We start from the raw sequence: 24,134 nt of genomic DNA, 5'->3' as shown, positions 1-24,134 counted from the left end.
GGGCGTTTATGTCGCAACTTTTACTGTTATCTCAAGCCGATTACTATCGATTATTGTCAATTTTTACTGTTTTGTTGGGATGAGAGTGTATGAACGGCACAGTATTGATTGATTGATTCAGTACTTTATTTATGTAGATTACAATATATACTGGCTTATACACTTATATACAATAGCTTACAATACAGCAAAATTATAGATGAATTTACATAATATAGACTAAGAAAATAATTATTGAACTGTATATGATATGAAAAAGCAATTTGTAATATAATAACTACGGTATAGATAATTATACTGTTATGCATCTACATAAATTGGCGGAGCTTTGGACATATCAATGTCCATTCTTCGGAAAGAATATTAAAAATATCCTCCCCACTAACTCTCTACCAAAAACAATCACTCAGTATGAGAGACTACCAGCGTCACACAGCTTCACGGGAAAGAACTACATGGACTATCGGCTTGAGATAACAGTAAAAGTTGCGACATAAACGTCCTATACCATGGGATATCTACTTACGCTATTGTTTCTCTATGATAATATCCCATGATATAGGTCGTTCATGTTTCAAAATTCAAGCCGATTTTTTGTCAACTCAAGCCGATTACTGTCTATTATTATAGTGAGGTCCACGTTATAATGGCAGTGGAGAAAGATAGGTAAACAATGTTTCCGAACCACTGTCTTGTCAATGCCTTCTATAGACGGTAGGCTGATACGATATTGCAACGTCGCAGTGTAGGCCTACAATATACATGATTTGTGATGAAGATTTTTAAAAATACCAGCCGATCTTCTCCACCAATCATGTATTAGATTCTAGGCCTACACTGCGACGTTGCAATGTCGTAGGCCGGGGCCTTGTATTAGAGGTGGCTATGCTGAAACAGGTTAATTAATCCTATTATATTAAGCGAGCAATTTCTGTATATTTATATCTGGTTATTTATGTTCAACGGATCTCGGAAACGGCTCTAACGATTTTCACGAAATTTGGAACATAGTAGGTTTATGATATAAAATTCGATTGCACCAGGTCTCATCCTTGGGAAAACTCGCTGAACGACATTAAAAGGATAATCCATCCTTGGCTGAAACAGCTGAGACTTTCGTCGTCTGTGGATAGTGAAAAGTGAGCGGGTGATTCTGTGGAAAATCAAAATATCGCATCCCCGAAATTCATAAGCTGACGTACAGCCAGCTGTAAAATATAATCACGATCATTTTTACTTTCCTTGCCCTATTACCATAGGGGTAAGGAAAGTATTGCTTTCCGAAAAAAAATTAAGGTACCCCAATTTCTAAATTTCTATACGTTTCAAGGTCCCCTGAGTCCAAAAAAGTGGTTTTTGGGTATTGGTCTGTATGTGTGTGTGTGTGTGTCCTACTACTGTAGTCTTTAAATTTGTTTTAATATCGGGGCACCGAGCTTCGCTCGTTATTTTTATTTATTGATAAACAGAACACAATTCTCTAAAATGATCGTGTTTATATTTTACAGCTGGCTATACGTCAGCTTATGAATTTCGGTGATGCGATATTTTGATTTTTCTCATACTCACTTTTTTACTATCCACAGCTGTTTCAGCCAAGGATGAATTGTCCTTTTAATGTCGTTCAGCGAGTTTTCTCAAGGATATGACCTAGTGCAATCGAATCTTTATATCATAAACCTACTATGTTCCAAATTTCGTGAAAATCGTTAGAGCCGTTTTCGAGATCCGTTGAACATAAATAACCAGATATAAAAATAGCCAGATACAAAAATAACCAGATATAAATACAGAAATTGCTCGCTTAATATAATGGGATGTTAAGAGAAGTGCACTCCAATAGGGCTTATGCCTAGGTGTGCCAAATTTATTTCGCTTTATGTTTTCGTCCTTTAAAGCAAGACGTATAATTTCTATTGGTATTTTTTTATTTTGTATTTTTAGCTGGTACAATGTTTTTTAATATTATCATAGAGAAACAATAGCATAAGTAGATGATATCCCATGGTATAGGGCGTTCATGTCGCAACTTTTACTGTTATCCCAAGCCGATTACTGTCGATTATTGTTGATTTTTACTGTTTTGACCGTGTAAGAGTGTATGAACAGCACAATATGAGAGACTACCAGCGTCATAAAGCTTCACGGGAAAGAACTACGTGAGCTATCGGCTTGAGATAACAGTAAAAGTTGCGACATAAACGCCCTATGCCATGGGATATCTACTTATGCTATTGTTTCTCTATGATATTATGTTGTGCGAAATAAATTATTTTTCTTGAATTGAAGAAAGTACATCTGTACATTTTTGGTGTTTTGCAGACACTACCTGACCACACCCATTGCTACTTCATGACTGAGAACCGGCAGTTGGAGGGGGTTCTAGTGACCAGTATACCGTTCAGTCATCCCTCACATGTGCCCAAGGTCATCGCTCTGCTAAGACAACAGGCTCTCTTCAATACACTCATAACCAGCTGTATTCGACCTAATGCTAAGCATGGTGAGTGCGGATGTCACCTAAATTAGTTGTTCTATTATTATTAACTGTAGTTATTCTATAATGAGATCCACGTTATAAAATCAGTTGGTTGATCATATTTCTATAATGAGGTGCACGTTACAGATGGAATTAAATAGAGAATGCATTTATTCAAATGCTAATTAATATATAATTATTATTTAACGAAAATCGTAAATAAATGCTGTAAATCGCCCCGAAGACTTCTGCTACTGCAGACATTGACAACAGGGTTAACAGCTAGATGGAAACTCGAGAACTATTATCCAAAAATTATTTGCCAGCCCGGGAATCGAACCCGGTACCTCTCCCAATTGCCGGTCAGGAATGCTTACCCTTACACCAAACTGACAATCTCTGGATAGCAGCGCTCATTTTATACGAAGCCATAGCGGCCAACCAGGTTACAGATGAAATTAAATAGAGAATGCTTTTATTCAAATGCTAAATAATCATTAAATTTTCGTTAAATAATAATTATAGGTCCACGTTATAATGGCAGTGTTTGTTTAGCAATGGTATTGCTATCCTTGTCTATCATTCGACAAATCAGATAGCGCTATCTCTTTTTCGGTTTGCTCTGTTACAAGATCGTCTTCTAACAATGTAGAATTAATAATTAACAAAATATTTAATAATGAAAAATAATTATGAAATTATTTTAAAATATGATTTCTTGCTTATTGATTATAATAAACGAGAATGAACAGTTAATAGGGGTATTCACAATGTTGTTTTAGCCAGCTAAAGTGCTATTTGATAACTCTGGATTGTGAACGCCCCATCTAAACCCATATGCTATAAGCTAACTGCTGTAGCGATCCGAGCGGATAATTTGTGTAACTTGAAGTTAGTTTGAAACTTAGACCAGTGATATTATGAACATATTATGTTCAGCTGTTCTTAGTGAGAATTTGTGTGTATTTTTGGCTTCAAAATTCATAAAATAACTTAATTAATACAATGTGCAGTGATAATTAAGTGTAATATTTAACTATAATTTGGTGTTTTAATTTTTCTAAATTTAAAATTTGCATCTCATATTTATTTTTGGACGAAAGTTGACCTTGAACTTCTTACAGAACAAACATAACCTATTTTTTGGACATGTAATCAAAATTTGGGAATGGAATAGTTTTGGGCCAAGCCTGTTGTTCCTTCCCAATCATATTTATATGATTTGTTATTGTATCCACGTATAAATGAAATATAAATGAATATATTATATATATTTAATATTCTAGACTAGAATAGACAAGCTGGGAAGTCTAGCCTCTGAAGCCAACATCTACTGCCTTATCGCCCTATCGTGACGTCATCATCGTATAGAAAACTTTTAGATTGTGTCTATTTCAGATGAAAGTAAATTATTATTTATAAAAATGGTAAACTCCCGCTGCGCTCCCACTGAAATAGACACATAGAATATCGTGACGTCATCATCGTATAGAAAACTTTTAGATTGTGTCTATTTCAGATGAAAGTAAATATTATTATTTATAAAAATGGTAACTCCCGCTGCGCTCCCACTGAAATAGACTCAATCTGCTATGGAAAACGATGTAAACAAACTCTACAGAAAAGTTTTCTATCCGATGCTGACGTCACGATGTAGCGATATGGCAGTAGATGTTGGCTTCATCTACTTTCAGTATGAATATACAATGGGGCGTGTCTATTCTATAACTGGTCTAAGGTTTGAAAAAGTAAGATTATAAACATATGGCTGCCGCTTTAACAGAGATAGCTAGAGTTAGCGGACTCAAACCTGCGCTATCTGCTATCTCGTCTGTTAATTTTTTTCTAACGTACCACTAAAGCATTGAGTTAACACAGACTTAGCAAATAGCTGGAGATAGCGAATAGCTCGACTTAGCCAGGTAACTCCAACATTGTGAATAATTATTACATCAATAAACCTGTATCAGCTACCGTCTATAGAAAGTATTGACAAGATCGGCAACGTTTTTCTCCTATCTTTCTCTACTGCCATTATAACGTGGACCTCACTATACATCTGAAGATGTGTTGGCACAGTATACATACAGTATGGAAACTTGGCTAGTACCCTGGCGCAAAAATCCGCCATCTTGTTAGGAAGCGCCACATTATTTATTCATTTATCTATTTATTTATTAGAACAGTCACAAACACAATATTTGGAAAGAGAAACAGGCAATTGCCCAAAACTTCTTCAATTCCTTGATTTTGGCACATAAATTGTCCAAAGTGAGGTTAAGTTTAAAATTTCTGTTTTCACCAAAGATTAACACTCAGATAATACGTATTCGAGATATGACTGTAATAGCATAGAGAAACAATAGTGTAAGTAGATATCCCATGGTATAGTGCGTTTAGGTCGCAACTTTTACTGTTATCCCAAGCCGATTACTGTCGATTATTGTTGATTTTTTTCTGTTTTGACCGGGTAAGAGTGTATGAACTGCACAGTATGAGAGACTACCAGCGTCATAAAGCTTCACGGGAAAGAGCTACGTGGGCTATCGGCTTGAAGTAACAGTAAAAGTTGCGTCATAAACGCCCTCTACCATGGGATATCTACTTATGTTACTGTTTCTCTATGGTGATAGTATTGATAGGAGGTTCGGATCACTTTACTAATCCGGATCAATTGATCTCGTTCACTGTCGCGAACCAATCAAAAGACAGGACTTTAACTTGCTAACAAGATGGCGCAGTCACGTGACGTGTCTAGTATTTGTGCCATTTAAAAAGCATTGTTTGGATAGGCTTTTGTTTGTTAGTTTCCATTCTGTATCTATTCTGTGGTGTTGGTTTCAACACGAAACTGCAGTCCTTTGGACAAGTTTAATAAATGTGGATGTGACAAAAATAAAACTATGTTTTTTTTTAAATTTATTTTGTTCAGTTGCCGACCTGGAGAAGACGATAATAATGGAGCTGACCCCTCTGTCGTGGTGCCAGATCTCGATCTCTCTGGAGCACCCTGTAGAGGAGAGTATGGCCACAGCTGAGTTGGACCTGAGCAATGTGTCAGCTGTCAAGTGTAAGGTGTACACGTCCTCCAACGAAAACCATTCGCCCGACTATGCCACACGCGTGCTACAGAGGTCAGTATATCCCAAAGTTGATTGATTGATTGATTGAGTACTTTATTAATGTAGATTACAATATATACTGGCTTATACACTTATATACAATAGCTTACAATACAGCAACATTATAGATGAATTTACATAATATAGACTAAGAAAATAATTGTTGAACTGTATATGATATGAAAAAGCAATTTGTAATAAAATAACTATAGATAATAATAATATTGTTATGCATGTACATAAATTGGCGGAGCTTTGGACATATCAATGTCCATTCTTCGGAAAGAATATTAAAAATATCCTCCCCACTGACTCTCTACCAAAATAAGTTAGTAGACAGAAGGTTGGTCACTCATCTATTGAATTTAAGGGCCGGTTTCCGAGGTCGGGATTTGGCTAAGTTCTAGACATTAAACAGCTGCAGTCAGAAAATTAGCTTTCCAAAACGGGGCGGAGTCGCAATTTTTATAACAGTACTCGCATTCGCAGTTTTTATTTTCTCATTTCTATAATTGAAAACGTTTTTCCTTGACGGAGTTAAACATTTCTAAATAATTCAGAATAGCTGAAACTTTACACTATTTTCTCTTTATTTTATTTTGTGTTTAAATTCCTAGTTTTTTTAAATTTAATTCAAACGTGACTTTGACAATGACTACGACTACGCCCCGTTTCGGAAAGCCAATTTTCTTACTCCAGCTGTTTAAAGTCCAGAACTTAGCCAAATCCCGAGCTCGGAAACCGGCCTCAAGTTGACATGCAATTTGGAGTGGGGGAACTGCAGCCGTGACGTAGGCTGTAGTACACAAAGTGGGCAGAATATCGCATTCTTGAAAATCATACGGTGACGCTTAGTCTAAATTCAAATCAAAATCAATCAAATTCATTTATTGCCAAAAATAAAACAAACAATAATTTAGTCATACACATACATACACGAGCAAAAATAGAAATAAAATGTTAATAATACAATATTACACATACATGCATATACATGCGAGTTAAGATTGCGATTAATCAAATAGTCTTTTTAAAAAATGAATTTATTTGTTAACCACATATTACAATAATTTTATATCTCGCGATAGAGCTCCATCCGCTATGTCCGCTAGCTTGGAACTGACTACTAAATACAATGTTACCTTCCACTACAACTATGCTACATCAACAATAATGGAATGAGGAGTGCTGACTATATAAGTAATTAGCTATATAACTTGCATATACATGCATATACATGAGAGCAGAAAAAACAATTATTATAATTTGTTGTCAATATTTGCAGTAGCAGAAGTCTTCGGGATGATTTACAGCATCTAATTGGGATTCTCGTTTAATAATAATTATTCATTAGTTAGCATTTGAAAAAATGCTATTTCTAATCTATTTCCATCTGTAGTCATGTATTGACAATCATAAATCATTATTATTGAACTAGCAGGTAACCCGCGCTCCGCAAGGGTCCAATTAAAAACATATACTGAAAACTTGACCTACTGAAATCTTGGAGAATTAAATAGGCCTATAACCATCCTCGGTAAATTAACAATCTATATGCACAGTTTCAAGTTAATCAGTTGAGTAGTTGAGACGTGATGATGCGTCATTCGTGAATTTCCTATTACCTATGTGTTTAAGCCAGTTTTTTCTTTTTTTATAGTTTATTTATTTATTAATAATCATTAGATTACATCAATTTTGGGAATAATCCCATTTGACAGGTAACTTGTCAGTACTAATACTAATCCTAATACATACAATCAAAATAATAAAATATTTATTCAGGTATCAAGTGTCAAGTATCATTAAGGATGGTAATGATTTATATTATATATAAAAAATCAATTTTCTCTAATAACATTTTTTGACTGCCTGTTTGAATAAAATGACTGATTCAATGTTTCGAATGTCTGTTGGCAGCCTATTATAGAGCCTCATTTCTGAATAAAATGGAGTTTTTTCAAAAGCTACATTTCTATGGATTGGAAATGCAATAATATTTCTATTTCGAGTATTATACTTATGATTATCTGTACAAAATTGGAACTTATTGATATTTACTTTAACAAAAACTACTAGCTGGTAAATGTAAATGGAAGGAAGTGTGAGTATGTTAAGGTCTTTGAAAAATGCTTTACATGAGTCCCTTGATCTCAGTCTACAGATAACTCTCAATATCTTTTTCTGCGTGATGAAAATTCTACGGCTGTCTACAGAATTACCCCAAAATATTGTGCCGTAGCTCAAGTGGGAGTAAACATATGCATAATAGAAGGTCAATGTGTTGTATAGATGTTTCCTGGACATGAGAAGATTGCATTTTTCAACACTAAATTTTCCCCAGTGCATAGTCTGTCAGTACCCTGTCTTTTCTTCTATAGAGGGTAGCTGATACTGGTTCTATATCTTCATCAGAGTTGAAAATTATCAGAATAAATAAAGAGTTTGGTTTAAAACCTGTAACCTTTCATTCCGTACAACAGAGTTGTACGTGCTACCAAATATGCCAGGGAGTCACTTGGAGAAAGCTCTGTTTGGTTGGGCTTTTATTGTTACATGAACTTTGAATCATAAATTGAATGAGTTTGTTTTAATTATTAAATTAAAATTAATTGAATAACGAAAATGGAATCAACCTATATCCATCTATGGGAGTACGTCAGCCAGTAAAGGTGGCACTGGATAAAGGTCCTATAGCCTACCTTGTGTAAGTGACCACGGCTTGTTCATCAAGCCGTAGTTCATTAGTAGTTATTGTCTGACATTAGTTATTGTTTTCATTTGATGTTCTCTTCTGTGATAAAACATTCATATAAATTTATTAAAAAATGTGTTTCAATATATGGTAACTAATTTTAAACTGCAGAACTTTAGTAAGTGAACACCTTCAGTGAATGACATACACCCCCATCTACGGTAAATTCAGAATATTTATGTAAAGTTTGAAGTTAATCAGTTCATTAGTTTACTTCTATAAATAGAGTGTATTTCTAAAAAAAACAGAGGTTTATTTTGGATGGAAAGATATCTGAGATATCTGAAGATATCAGAGATATCTAACGGTTGATATCTAAGGATAAAGTCAGATTAAACATTTTAGAAATCTCCAATGCTCTGTATTTTTAAGTGATTCTAAGCTAATTACATCTGAATTAATTCTAAATATTTGTACAATATTAATTACAAGATTATAAAATAAAAATAGACATTAATTTCAACTTGAGTATAAAAATATTATCAATTCTACTAAATTTCCTTGTATTATTTTACTAATATATTTTCTAATGTATTTAAGTGATTCTCAGCTAATTCCATCTGAATTTATTCTACTAAATTTCCTTGTATTATTTTACTAAATATCGGGACACCAAGCTTCGCTCGTTACTTTTATTTATTGATAAACAGAACACAATTCTCTAAAATGATCGTGTTTATATTTCACAGCTGGCTATACATCAGCTTTTGAATTTCGGGGATGCGATATTTTGATTTTTCTCATTCTTACTCACTCACTTTTTCCGCAGACGACGAAAGTCTCAGCTGTTTCAGTGAGTTTTCCCAAGGATGAGACCTAGTGCAATCGAATTTTTATGTCAGAAACCTACTATGCTCCAAATTTCGTGAAAATCGTTAGAGCCGTTTTCGAGATCCGTTGAACATAAATAACCAGATATAAATAGCCAGATACAGAAATTGCTCGCTCAATATAATAGGATATATTTTCTATATCGTATTTGATTTAATGTATTTATGTGATTCTAAGCTAATTCCATCCCGTTTACTAAATTTCCTTGTTTTATTTTTCCAATATAGATCCCTCTCCATCCCAGTCACGATGCGAGCCCTAATCAAATCCTGGCAAAAAATGACCAGCATAAAAACGGAGGTTGACCAAGGATCAGGAGCAGGAGGAGGAACTGGAGGAGTAGGAGGAGGAGGTGGAGGGGGAGGAAACATGATGAACGACGGAGGAGGAGGAGGAAATCTAGGAGGCGGAGGAGGAGGTGGCAGTCTAGATGAGACAATCCGGATTAAACCAGATCCAGATGGCATGATGATGGAGGAGGAGGAGGAGACGAATGCTGGCGGGGAGGTAGTGGGTGTGGAGGAGGAAGAGGAGGAGGAGATGGAGGTGGAAGAGGTGGTGGGGAAGCCAGAGGAGGGGGAGGGGAAGGTGGTAGAGGGAAAGCAAGAGGAGGAGGAGGAGGATTTGCCGATGCATGTGTTGGAAGCAATCATTAGTTCGGATTTGTTGTTGAATGTGCCCGACCATTTAAACTTGAAGGATGCGGTGGAGCTGTTTGGCCTGGGGGGACCACCGCATGCCACCACTGAACCCCCTCAAACCTCCGCCTCCACAACCGCAAAAGTTGTCGATGATGATGTCGCCGCAAAAGAGTTGAAGAAAGTGTTAATGTCTGGTGGAGGCGATGACGAGAAGAAGAAGAAGGTGGAGGTAAAGAAGGAGGAGGAGGAGCCGGAAGAGGAGGAGGATGACCTCCTGGGATTGTCCAAGAGTTTATTAGAGGCAGCCCCGTCTCTTTTGCCTGATGTTGCCGTTGAACCACTGGCGTTAGCCACTGATGTTCCCAACTTGCTGGCCACTCTGTCGGGGGATGTCAGTGATGTTCCTGCTGCCTCAAAAACTGCTGAACCTGCAACAAAATCAGGCAAAAAACGCAAGTGGAAAACAGAGGAAGAGGGGGAGATCGTGGTGGAGTCATCCAGTAGTGACTCGTCAACAACTCTAGGTAGCAGCAAAGAAGAGGTTGAGGTTGTGTCTAGCAGCACACTGCAACCGGTGCTAAGTTTGTCGCCATCCTTGGAGCCACCGGAACCCAAGAAGCGGTCGCCCAACTCGATTCTGCAGGATTTGGAGAATAAAAACCTGGTGCCTCCCACAGTCAGCATCACTCCCATCACAACATCCAACATTAACTCTGTTTTGGGGTTGGAGAGACGTCCTGGCATTGAGTTGATTCCAATCGCCAGCCCCATGACGAGTTCTAGCAGCAGTAGTAGTATCACAATTACACCGATTTCAAAAAACGGGGGGAGTGGGGGTGGAGGAAGTAGTACTAGTAGTAGTAAGAGTAGTAGGGGAAGTAGTTCTAGTAGCAGTAAGAGTAGCAGTAATAGTAGTGAAGATAAGGACAAGAAGAGGAAGAGGAGGAGAGAGGATAATTTCATGGGGCCTCCCAAGCAAGATCCGTTGTTGAAACCGGTTTCAGTCAGTATTAAACCAACGGATTGTGGAGGCTCGCCTAGACCAGTGTCTCCCAGCAGCTCCAAAACCCCCAGCAAGTCCACAAAACATAGTCATAGTCCTGTGTACACATCCAGTCCCAAAAGCAGTCCCAAACACCGCACGTCTTCCCCGTCTGGAAAACCTAGCATGTCTGCACTGAAATCTGCCTCGTCTGTCAGCTCACCCAAGCCTGACAGTTCTAAAAGTAGTAGTAGTAAGTCTAAAGATTCTGGTGGTAGGGATAAAGACAAGAAGTCTAGTAGTGGTCATCAGAGTCCCAAGTTGAAGTCGTCGACTGTCAAACTGAAGCCACTGGATTTGGGAAGTGGTGATGTGGCAGGGGCGAATCCAGGGGTGGGGGGCAGTGGAGGGGGTAGTAGTACACCCCCCAGTGGTGAGAAGTTGTTGCAGCCGCAGCAGATCCGCAACCGCAAGGGTTCACTGTCAGCAGTCATTGACAAACTGAAATCCGCCCAACATTGTGGCGATGGTATTGTGCTGGAAGGTGGGGCCAGTGTGTCAGCATCAACCAACGTCAAACTGTCACCTAGTGGAGGTGCAGCTACAGCCTCTGGTGCCACCCCAACCTTGTCCAAAGATGCTGCCAAAGTGGGTGGCTCAGGTGTGGTGAAATCTGCCTCTGGCGACAAACTGGGCCCTAAAGCTCCCGGTGATAGTAAGGTGCCTGGTGAATATATGGTCAAGCACAGTTCAGATGGGATGAAGATCACCATCAACAAGACACGTGCCAAAGACTCGTCCAAAGCTAAGAGTAGTGGTAGTAGCAGTTCTGTAGTCCCATCTGGGTCGGGTTCCCCTAAAACTCACACCGGTCTGAAGCCAGGAGTGAACAGTGGTCCTGCTTCCAAGAAACCACAGTCGAGTGCGTCTAGTAGCAGTTCTTCATCTTCCTCGTCTCAGCGTGTGAGTGCTAGTGGAACCAAGGTGCTGAGCAAAACAGCCAAAACAGTTTCACCCAACTCCAAAGCCAAATCATCGAGTAGTTTGTTGTTGAAAGATGGTAGTAAACTGAAGACATCCAAATCATCAGTGTCATCATCAAGTGGCTCCTCTTCATCATCATCATCTTCTATCTTTGCCAAGAGTGATCTGAAGAAGATGAGTCCACATCGCAGTGGTGGGGGAGAGGATGGTGCCAAAACTGAGTTTGGCCTGATTCCTCCGCAGTTGGTGGTTGAAGGTTTGATTAAGCAGTTGGATCCAAACTTTCAGATTCCAAAGTTGTCGGCCAGGCAGAACAATAATAACAACAACAATAGTAGCAGTGTGAACAACAATATGACAATGTCATCATCATTGGGTGGTGATGATGCTGGTAAGAAAGGAGGGGTAGTTGTGAATGATAGTGGTGGGAGTAAGGTGGCGAGTGGAGGGGGTAATAGTTCTATGGGGTCTTCTTCGACAAGCTCTAGTAGTACAAGTTGTGTTGTTGAGTCTAAATCAGTGAGTGATCCAGGAACTCATCCATCACGGATTGATGGCCTCAGAGCAGCAGCTGCAATGGGTTTGAAATTTGAAGGTAGTGATTTTGGAGGGAAGTCAGCTGATTTTTTAGGGTCTACCTCCACCACTACCGGTACAGTTACCAGTAGTGGTGGGGGGGCTGCTGTGTCATCAGCACTGCTTGAGTCGGCTTCCAGTCTGCTGCGTGGTTCAGTTGATAGTTTTGCTGCAAAGATTGAGGAGAAAATGCTGGATCTCACGTCTACCAGTTCAGATGTAGTGGTTGATTTGAAAAAAGTGTCACAGAAAGCTTCAAGTATTTTGGCAGCTACCACCTCGACAGCATCCCAGGAAGCAGCTGAGATTCTGTTGGACATGTCAACATCATTGCAAGCAGCAAACAAGATGCTAAGTGCAGGTGACAAGCTGTTACCAGACAAATTGGTGCCAAATGTAGGTCCCAACACTGACAAAATGGCACCCAATGTAGGACTAAACACTGACAAAACTGCGCCCAATGTGGGACTAAGCACTGACAAAATCGCGCCCAATGTGGGACTAAGCACTGACAAAATGGTCACTAATGTGGGACTTAACGAAAAAATTGCACCCACAAGTTTCTCACCACTTTTAGCCATCACCCACCACAAACGCAGCACCCCTCCTCCCTCCACTTCAACTACCCCTCTCCCTCCACCCTTGCCAGTTACATTTTCTGTGCCCTCACCTTCGGTTTCTGTGCACATTGTCAAGTCACCGGCTCCATCACCGCTAATAATTCCTTCACCACATTCTGCATCACCCTGTATCACAGACGATGAACTCATGGATGAGGCACTGGTCAATATAGGCAAATAGCAGCTAGCTGTTGTTTAGGGCTGTGAAACATGCACCAGTAATGTTGTATGGGTGTGAAACATATTCCAATACTGAGGTCACATATTGTTATATATGGGAATAAAAACATGTATATCACAATATAGTACAGTATTGTTGTATGGGAGTGAAACATGTATCCATGGTGACAGTTGTTAGTGAATCTCACTGTAGCTGTTGTATAGGGATGTAGAGTTTGGACCAGGTTTGCTATATAGCTTCGAAACCTGTATCATAATATAGACCAGCATTACTTTTATGGGTGTAAAATATGGTCAATTACTGTAATCAATTTTTTGTATTCTATTCTGTAATAGTTATTTACTGTTCATGATTGAAAAGTTGTTTTGTTTCAAATGATTGTAGCCTATCGATGCCAAAATGAAGAAACGTTTGATTTGTAATAGAACAGTCTGCAGACAGGAAAGTAGTAGCATAGAGAAACAATAGCGTAAGTAGATATGGCATGGTATAGGGCGTTTATATCGCAACTTTTACTGTTATCTCAAGTCAATTACTGTTGATTATTGTCGAATTTTACTGTTTTGTTGAGGTTAGAGTGTATGAACGGCACAATATGAGAGACTACCAGTGTCACACAGCTTTACGGGAAAGAATTACATGAACTATCGGCTTGAGATAACAGTAAAAGTTGCGACATAAACGCCCTATACCATGGGATATCTACCTATGCTATTGTTTCTCTATGGTAGTAGCTTCTACTAGCTACTGTGGGAACACGGAATTAGAAATGTCTGGAACTAAAATGTACATGACTTTCTCAATTCCGTACTCCCATTGCAGCTAGTGGAAGCTGCTATTGTCCCTGTGTGCAGCATGCTTGACTTGTATTGTTATGAAGATGTGATACATGGTTATGATAAAAACACTCCATTCACATGGGCTAAATTTAAATTAATATAAAAATCTTGAAACACCCTTTATTTAAAAAAAAAAAAACTTTAAAATAGTTGAACAACTAGTTTCGGTTATCACATCATCATCAGGTTATAACCATGATGATGGTGTGATCATTGAAGAAACTAGTTGTTCAACTATTTTGAAGTTTTTTTTTAAATAAAGGGTGCTTCAAGATTTTTATATTGTTTTATTAACTTTATGGTTATGATTTATGTGTTATAATGTTGTATTGTTTCGGGTTTTAGCCTTTGGTACTTTACTGGAAGTTGTGTTATTTTAAACGATTGAATAAATAATCTGGTTACAATAATTAATGTTGCTCTAACCAGCATTGTTATAAGGAGTTGAAACATGAATGGTTCTAAATATTTATGTTTCAACCAGCTCAGTCAGGGGTCCCCAACCTTTTTTATCCAAGGGCCACATTGTTAATTCTTGGGAGGCTTAGAGGGCCAATAACAAGGATGTATGTGGAATTTGACTTGTGGGGACACACACGACGGGGGATTTGGGGGGTGTACAATTTTATTATATAATATGAGGAGTTTTGAGTATGTTTAAGTTGGAAGAAACAAACCAATTAATTTTATTTTAATAAAAGTCCAATTTATTGAGTGTAAGCTCATAAGAAAACTTGACAATGCATGAATTTGTAAAAAGTTTATTATTAAATTATTATATATAATATGAGGAGTTTTAAGTATGTTTAAGTTGGAAGAAACAAACCAATTAGTTTTATTTTAATAAAAGTCCAATTTGTTGAGTGTAAGAAGCTCATAAGAAAACTTGACAATGCATGAATTTGTAAAATGTTACTATGCTAAAAGAAAATAGGTACTCATTTTTAGTGAGAATTTATTTTCCACTTGAATTTTCCGCCCATTTAGGATCAAACTTTGTGGTTCCGATCATTAAAATTGATTTCAAATGTTCATCTGACAAGAAAGTATTTGGATTTATCAAACTTCATTTTTGAAAATGTCTGCTCACACTTGTAGGTAGATCCAAAAAAGAGAAAACATAGCTCGAGCATGTTTTTTTATATTTTTAAAGTCTTTTCCTGGGAGAGAACTGTAAAATGGAAGTAGGTTACCTTCTTTGTAGCGTTCAAACAGGGACATGTACAGTCCGTGCAGACCATTTGCTAATACGGTATCTCACAATGGTTGATCGCTGCTTGTTTACAGCTAATTTTACACTTATTAAGAAATGGAGTGGCTAGTAAGAGAAGAGTACTGAACTCATAGTTGTTAGCAAAAATGTGTATAAATATATATTTTTAAAAATCTGTTGCAATAACTCTCGGCGGGCCGGACAAAATCCATCCGCGGGCCGGATGTGGCCCGCGGGCCGTAGGCACAGTATACACATACAGTACGGAAACTTGGCTATACCCTGACGCCAAAATCCGCCATCTTGTTAGGAAGCGCCGCATTGTAATAGTATTGATGGTAGGTTCGGATCACTTCAATGATCCGGGTCAATTGATCTCGTTAACTGCCACGAGCCAATCACAAGACCAGGATTGGAACTTCCCAAGGTCACGTGACGTGTTTAGTATTGGCGTCATGTAAAAAGCATTGGTTAGATAGGCGATTGATTACAATTTTCCATTCTGTATATTCTGTGCCGTAGGTTGGAGAGCCCTGAGCTATGTTATAAGGATGTGAAACATGGACTGTTGTACTAATAACAGTTACATGTTATACTAGTTACATGTGAAACATGGACTGTTATTCTTAATAATTAATTTAACAATTGAGAATGGCATGCACAATAATTGGTTATGTCTTGAAGAAATAAATAAAGGTTATTTCAATTAAAAAAACAAAATAATCAGGATCATAATAAGGATAGATCTGATAATAATTATAAAGTTGATCACAGCCATTAAGTTCTATCAAATGACATAAATTATTAAATTTTAGTGTTTTAATTAATTGCAAATGAAGATTCTGTATTATTGATGCTCTATAGTGAGGTCCACGTTATAATGGCAGTGGTTAAAGGTAGGAGAATAGCGATGCCGATTCTCTGCATTAATTAATATTATATTTCTACACTGTCAAAAACATAATTGGCATCGTTGTGGAGCTAGAAAAGTATAGTACCACCGGCTTTGTCGAATGATAGACAAGGATAGCAATTCCAAAGTTGAACAACTACTGTCATTATAACGTGGACCTCACTATAATATTGAGTTACTTAAGACACAGTTTGTGCCAAAACTAGAAATTTTGAAAAGATGATTACTATAATATTATTGATCTTGAAGAAAACCTTTCTATAGGAAGATTATAAATTTTAGAAAAAATACAGTTTTTTTTTGTATTGACAGACGTTTGAAAAACCAATGACAGCCATGGAATCCATAATATTTTGTTAAATTACATGCTATTGGCGCCTGAACAAAGATTTTAGCCCTCTATGTTCAAGCTACAGTTTTAATAATTATAAAAAACTGATTATGTTTAATTAAACTGTTTTCTGTTCGTATTTTGCTTATCTTTTATTAGTAAGATGAACAAACAATATTTATTTGTAGCCTAGATGTTAAATTGTATTTAATTATTAGTCTTGAATGTATGCTATTCTTGGGCCAAATGTATTCATTTCAATTCTTAGCTTGTCTTAAAAAATTTATCCAATCCTTGGTTTAAATGTATTCAATCATAGAGAAACAATAGCATAAGTAGATATCCCATGGTATAGGGCGTTTATGTCGCAACTTTTACTGTTATCCCAAGCCGATAGTTCACATAGTTCTTTCCTATGCAGCTGTGTGACGCCGATAGTCTCTCAAATTGTACCGTTCATACACTATCACCCCAAAAAACAGTAAAAATTGACAATAATCGACAGTAATCGGCTTGAGATAACAGCAAAAGTTGCGACATAAATTCCCTATACCATGGGATATCTACTTACGCTATTGTTTCTCTATGATTCAATCCTCAAGGGCCGGTTTCCGAGCTCGGGATTTAGCTAAGTTCTAGAGATTAAACAGCTGGAGTCAGAAAATTATCCCTCCAAAACTGGGCGTAGTTTTTATGGTTATCTTGATTTTCTGATTCCTATAATATTGGAAACAATTTCCTTGACGAGATGAACCATTCCTAAAAAATTCAAAATAGCTGAAACTTTACACTAATTTCTCTTAACTTTATTTTGTGTTCAATTTTCTAGTTTTTCGAAATTTAATTTGAACGTGGTCTATGACTATGCCCCATTTCGGGAAGCCAATTTTCTGACTCCAGCTGTTTAATGTCTAGAACCATAGAGAAACAATAGCGAAAGTAGATATCCCATGGTATAGGGCATTTATGTTGCAACTATTACTGTTATCTCAAGCCGATTACTGTCGATCTTTACTGTTTTGTTGGGGTGAGAGTGTATGAACGTCACAGTATTGATTGATTGATTGAGTACTTTATTTATGTAGATTACAAAATATACTGGCTTATACACTTATATACAATAGCTTACAATACAGCAACATTATAGATGAATTTACATGATATAGACTAAGAAAATAATTATTGAACTGTATATGATATGAAAAAGCAATTTGTAATATAATAACTATAGATAATAATTATATTGTAATTCATCTACATAAATTGGCGGAGCTTTGGACATATCAATGTCCATTCTTCGGAAACAATATTCAAAATATCCTCCCCACTAACTCTCTACCAAAAAATGAGAGTATGAGAGACTACGAGCGTCACACAGCTTCACAAGAAAGAACTACGTGGACTATCGGCTTGAGATAACAGTAAAAGTTGCGACATAACGCCCTATACCATGGGATATCTACTTACGCTATTGTTTCTCTATGCTAGAACTTAGCTAAATCCAGAGCTCGGAAACCGGACCTAAATTGTCTTTGATTTTTACAAGTCACACTGTCTCCAAAGTTTCTTTGGTTTATTATATATTTATTTATTTATTTAAATATTTTTCGACAGATTCAGCTGATGGTTTAAACTAGAAGAGTTCAAATTTTATGAATGTAATCTCAACGAATTTAATCACAAAATTTAAAACACGTACTATGGTTTAAAAATAATTTAAAACAATATAATATATTTTAAAAATGAACAACTTGGATACAACAGGTACTATGTATGATTAAAAATATTGTATATATATAATGTGATAAAGAAGATACTGTATATAATGTGTAAAATACAAATAAAGAATGTTATTATATCTATTACTAATTATTATAAGATGAACAAGTATAAATACGATATTCAGACATTGATATTATATTATTGTAACTATTTTAATTTTTTGATATTGAGTTGATAATGAACTTATTAAACATGATATTCTATGCATGGACTGCAATGACATTATTAATTAATCTTTGTAAATTTGTTCAAAATTATTATAGTGAGGTCCACGTTATAATGGCAGTGTTTGATTAGCAATGGTATTTATTTATTTATTAGGTTAGCAAAAAATACAAGAATCGGAAAAGAAAAAACAGGCTATTGCCTAAAACTTCTTCAATTTCCTAATTTAGTTTTAAATTGTCCAAATATTATAGGTTATGTCCATTCAAATTTCTACACCAAATCACAATCTAAAATATAAATTAGAATAAAACAAACAATTTTAAATTTGGATGGATTAATAATAAAAGTTTCTTAAAAACATGAAACAAACTATAAATTCACAAAATAAAGAATAAAAACACTTAAATTTTGAGCTCGAAAATATCATATTGCTATCTTTGTCTATCATTCAACAAAGCGAATAGCGCTATCTCTTTCTCGCTTTGCTCTGTTGCCAGATCGTCTTTTAACAATGTAGAATTCATAATTAATTAACAAAATATTTAATCTTAATTATGAAAAATATAATTCTTTGCTTAATAAAATACAATTGATTATTTTAAACGAGAATAAACAGTGTTAATATTACATCAATAAACCTGTATCAGCTACCGTCTATTATAGAAGGCATTGATAAGACAGAGGATCGGCAACGTTGTTCTTCTATCTTTCTTCACTGCCATTATAACGTGGGACTATAGAACCGAAGACATTTGTGAAATGCTTTTTTATATAAGTTTGTTTTTAAATGAATAAAATCATATTATATGTTTAATTGTTTAGTTCAGTTAACCTTCTTTATTCATAAGAAATTGTAGAATAGGTACTATGAATAAGTAGAATAATAATCAGTTGTAGCAAATGTGGTTGAAAAATCGGATAGATGTATTCATGAGTTCTGGATGAACGGAGAATTTGATGTCTTTTATAATGAAAGATGTATTCGGATAGATGTATTCAGGAGTTCTGGATGAACGGAGAATTTGATGTCTTTTATAATGCATTATTATATTTAGGAGAAACACGGACCTCGCCTTAAATTCTTTGAAAAAAAATTGAAACATTAACCAGTGTTTAGGAGATATGGTCATTTGATTTTTTTAACTTTCCCTTTTCAGTTACAGTACACAAACATTGATTTTTTGCCGTCATTATGAATTCTATCAGATTAAAGGGACCTTGACAAGCATCATCTGTTAATCTAATAGAATTTATAAGGAGTGCAAAAATTACGTCCAAAAATGTGGTGTGGCGCACTCACACATCTTTCCTTGCCGTTATGAAAATTGATCACCTGACGCTCTAACGTTCACGCGCATCTCAAGTCTACTATTCAAAAGATATGAGACAGCTGGTGATAGGTCAATAACGCTGGAAACACACGAGGTCTGCAATCTCTTCTTAGTGAATGATTTAATAGAACCAACAGTTTGCAATATAATAATCACATTTTCTCGGATTTCAAGCTTATTTTTAATTCTAGGTGGAAATGTTACTGGACATTAATTGCAGAGATTTTCATGCTCAATCTTTTCCACTTGAAATTTTTTGTTTAAATTGTATATGAAGGCTGATAATTGAGAATCTAAAATCAAACTTTGCATAGATGGGGCAAAACTCCTGAAATTTTTACAGATATAGGACTTGTGGCAGTTGATAGAGCTTATCAATGACTATTCCAGGTATAAATTTGATCAAAATCGTTGAAGCCGAATTCGAGAAAATCGCGAAAAACCCTGTTTTTGACAACATTTTAGCCGCCATCTTGGATTGAATTTGATCGAAATTGTTCGTGTCGGATCCTTATAGTGTAAGGATCTTACGTTCCAAATTTCAAGTCATTCCGTTAACTGGGAGATGAGATATTGTGTACATAGACGCACATACACTCATAAACACACTAAAGCTGCGTACACATATACGCTCTTCCAACCCGCACCGAGCACGCTCCTCCCTCGTACCGCCCTCGTTCCTCCATCGAACCACAGTCGCACCGCCCACGCACCCATCATGAACGTTACGGAAGATATTAGATCTTCTCGCGTTCCCCGGTCGAACCACTGTTGCTCCCCGGTCGATCATCAATCGCTCTGTTGGAGTGACGTTCGGTTGCGGAGCAGAGCGAAAGTCTGTACGCACCTATACAGACCAATACCCAAAAACCACTTTTTCGGCCTCAGGGGACCTTGAAACGTATAGAAATTTAGAAATTGGGGTACCTTAATTTTTTTCGTAAAGCAATACTTTACTTACCTATGGTAATGGGGCAAGCAAAGTAAAAATCGATGTGTGTGTAACTAGAGTAGAGCTGCGTTTACACCAAAGTTATTAACAAAATGTTTATCATCACATTGGCGAAATTCTGTCCTATTCTTGAGTTATATGCATTCGAAGATGAGTGATTTCTCTGATCTGAGAGTGGAGGTAATATTCTATGTTTGAGTGAATAACTCACCCTGTATTGTAGCGAAACGTCTCATATTATAGCACAACACTTTCTTAGATCAACCTCTATCCATAGCCCCAATATCAACCAAATCTGGGAGATTTGCATGTCAGCTGTATAACTCAACCTGTATAGCGGCTAGGGATGCCAAATTTGGCTCCGACATTTCGCTGTCTCAGTGCAATAGTGTAACAACTAAGAAACTACTACTTATGAGAAAACAATGATTCAAGATTTGGGCTCCAGTTAAACTGAAAGAATTTCAAATTTTGTCAGGTAAAGCTCTATCCATGGTGCAAATTTCAACCAAATCTGAGACACTTTTGGTTTTTGTGGGAAAATTTTCTTGGACATTTAAGAACTCTGAACGGATGGTCGGATTTGGTTGAGTTTGGTACCAAATGATAGATCTTGAAGAGACAAACACAGACATTATGATGAAAATGAAAATATACTCATAGGTTCAGCAGATATGATAAAATTTTCAAATTGTAGGTTTGCAGCTTGATAACTCATCCTGTATAGTAGTTGGGGGTGCCAAATTTGGTTCCGACATTTGTCATTTCAAGCTCTATCTATGGTGCAAATTTCAACCAAATCTGAGACACTTTCGGTTTTTGTGGGAAAATTTTCTTGGACATCATGAACATTTAAGAACTCTGAACGGATGGTCGGGTTTGGTTGAGTTTGGTACCAAATGATAGATCTTGAAGAGACAAACATAGACATAGGCCTATGATGAAAATAAAAATATACTCATAAATTCAGCAGATATGATAAAATTTTCAAATTTTATGTTTGCAGCTAGATAACTCATCCTGTATAAGTAGCTGAGGGTGCCAAATTTGGTTCCGACATTTCTGAGGTCAAGCTTCATCTATTGTGCGAATTACAGCCAAATCTGAGATACTTTTTGTCTCAGTGTGGTTCACAATGGGTAGTACGGTAATCATCAACTTTTTGTGAAAAATAAAAATCTTTCAAACTTCGTAATCTTATGGTCTTTGATGGTAATCATCAACTTTTTGTGAAAAATAAAAATCTTTCAAACTCAGTGATCTTATGGTCTTTGATGCGAGAAACACAAATCTGGAATCATATTTGCAAAATTCCTTACAGTTCAGGAGATATCACCATTCAAAAATTTGAAAATTTTATGTTTGCAGCTTCATAACTCACTCTTTATAGTAGCGGGATGTGCCAAATTTGGATCTGACATTTTTCAGGTCAAGCTTCATCTATTGTGCGAATTACAGCCAAATCTGAGACACTTTTTGTCTCGGTGTGGTTCACAATGGGTAGTCCATGGTAATCATCAATTTTTTGTGAGGAATAAAAATCACTCAAACTTCGTGATCTTATAGTCTTTGATGCGAGAAACACGAATCTGGAATCATATTTGCAAAATCTGGTGTGGCGCACTCACATAACTTTCCTTGCCGTTATGAAAATTGATCACCTGACGCTAGTGTTCCCGCGCATCTCAAGTCTACTATTCAAAGATTTGAGCCAGCTGGTGACCGGGCAATAACGATGGAGACACACGAAGTCTGCGATCTCTTCATAGTGAATGATTTAATAGAATCAACAATAATTTGCAATTGAATAATCACATTTTCTCGAATTTAAAGTTTATTTTCAATTTTAAGTGAAAATATTACTGAACATTAATTGTAGAGATTTTCTTGCTCAATCTACTCCACTTGATTTTTTTTGTTTCAATTGTATCTGAAGCCTGATAATTGCGAATCTATCTGCATTGATGGGGCGGAGCTCCTGAAATTTTTACAGATATGGGACTTGTGGCAGTTGATAGAGCTTATCGATTACTACTTTAGGTATAAATTTGATCAAAATCGTTGGAGCCGTTTCCGAGAAAATCACGAAAAACCCTGTTTTTGACAACATTTTCGCCATATTAGCCGCCATCTTGAATTGCATTTGATCGAAATTCGTGTCGGATCCTTATAGTGAAAGGACCTTAAGTTCCAAATTTCGAGTCATTCCATTAATTGGGAGATGAGATATCGTGTACTCACACACACAGACACACACATACAGGCCAATACCCAAAAACCAGTTTTTTGGACTCAGGGGACCTTGAAACGTATAGAAATTTACAAATTGGGGTACCTTAATTTTTTTCGGAAAGCAATACTTTCCTTACCTATGGTAATAGGGCAAGGAAAGTAAAAATTCCTTACAGTTCAGGAGATATGACCATTTGAAAATTTTATGTTTGCAGCCTCATAACTCACCCTTTATAGTAGCTGGATGTGCCAAATTTGGATCTGACATTTCTAAGGTCAAGCTTTATCTATTTTACAAATTACAGCCAAATCTGAGATACTTTTGTCTCAGTGTGGTTCACAATGGGTAGTCCATGGTAATCATCAACTTTTTGTGAAAAATAAAAATCTTTCAAACTTCGTGATCTAATGGTCTTTGATGCGAGAAACACAAATCTGGAATCATAGACTATTTGCAAAATTCCTTACCGTTCAGGAGATATGACCATTTAAAAATTTGAAAATTTTATGTTTGCAGCTTCATAACTCACTCTTTATAGTAGCGGGATGTGCCAAATTTGGATCTGACATTTTTCAGGTCAAGCTTCATCTATTGTGCGAATTACAGCCAAATCTGAGACACTTTTTGTCTCGGTGTGGTTCACAATGGGTAGTCCATGGTAATCATCAATTTTTTGTGAGGAATAAAAATCACTCAAACTTCGTGATCTTATGGTCTTTGATACGAGAAACACAAATCTGGAATCATATTTGCAGAATTGCTTACCGTTCAGGAGATATGACCATTCGAAAATTTGAAAATTTCATGTCTGCAGCTTCATAACTCACTCTGTATAATTATAGCTGGGGTTGCCAAATTCGGCTCCGACATATCTCAGGTAGAACTACATCTATATGGTGCAAATCTCAGCTACATCTTCTGAGATGTCTGTTTCAGTGTGTTTCACGATGGTTAGTTCATGATTTTTCTTATTTTTTGTGAAAAATAAAAATCACTCAAACTTCGTGACCTTATGATCTTCGATGCGAGAAACACGAATTTGGTACCAAATGATAGATATCGAAGATTGATTGATTGATTAAGTACTTTATGTATGTAGATTACAATATATAGGCCTACTGGCTTATACACTTATATACAATAGCTTACAATACAGCAAAATTATAGATGAATTTACATAATATAGACTAAGAAAATAATT

The 24,134-nt window shown here is 36.5% G+C and overlaps 1 protein-coding gene across 2 annotated transcripts in view; it reads left to right on the top strand.

The window, feature by feature from the left end:
* LOC111052066 (mediator of RNA polymerase II transcription subunit 1) overlaps positions 1–13,689 on the top strand; it is a 32,171-nt gene extending 18,482 nt beyond the window's left edge. For both annotated transcript variants that reach the window (XM_039440560.1, XM_039440559.1), the window contains 3 exons: positions 2,323–2,503; positions 5,412–5,613; positions 9,415–13,689. In XM_039440560.1, the coding sequence (XP_039296494.1) occupies positions 2,323–2,503; positions 5,412–5,613; positions 9,415–13,171 (4,140 nt within the window). In that variant the 3' untranslated portion in view covers positions 13,172–13,689. The remainder of the gene's footprint in view (positions 1–2,322; positions 2,504–5,411; positions 5,614–9,414) is intronic.
* Positions 13,690–24,134: the final 10,445 nt, after the last annotated feature.

Source organism: Nilaparvata lugens, chromosome 14, assembly GCF_014356525.2.
Source record: "Nilaparvata lugens isolate BPH chromosome 14, ASM1435652v1, whole genome shotgun sequence".
In the NCBI taxonomy this organism is placed as follows: Eukaryota; Metazoa; Arthropoda; class Insecta; order Hemiptera; family Delphacidae; genus Nilaparvata; species Nilaparvata lugens.
The sequence above is the reverse complement of the archived record's forward strand: the minus strand, read 5'-3'. Positions and strand labels throughout refer to the sequence as shown.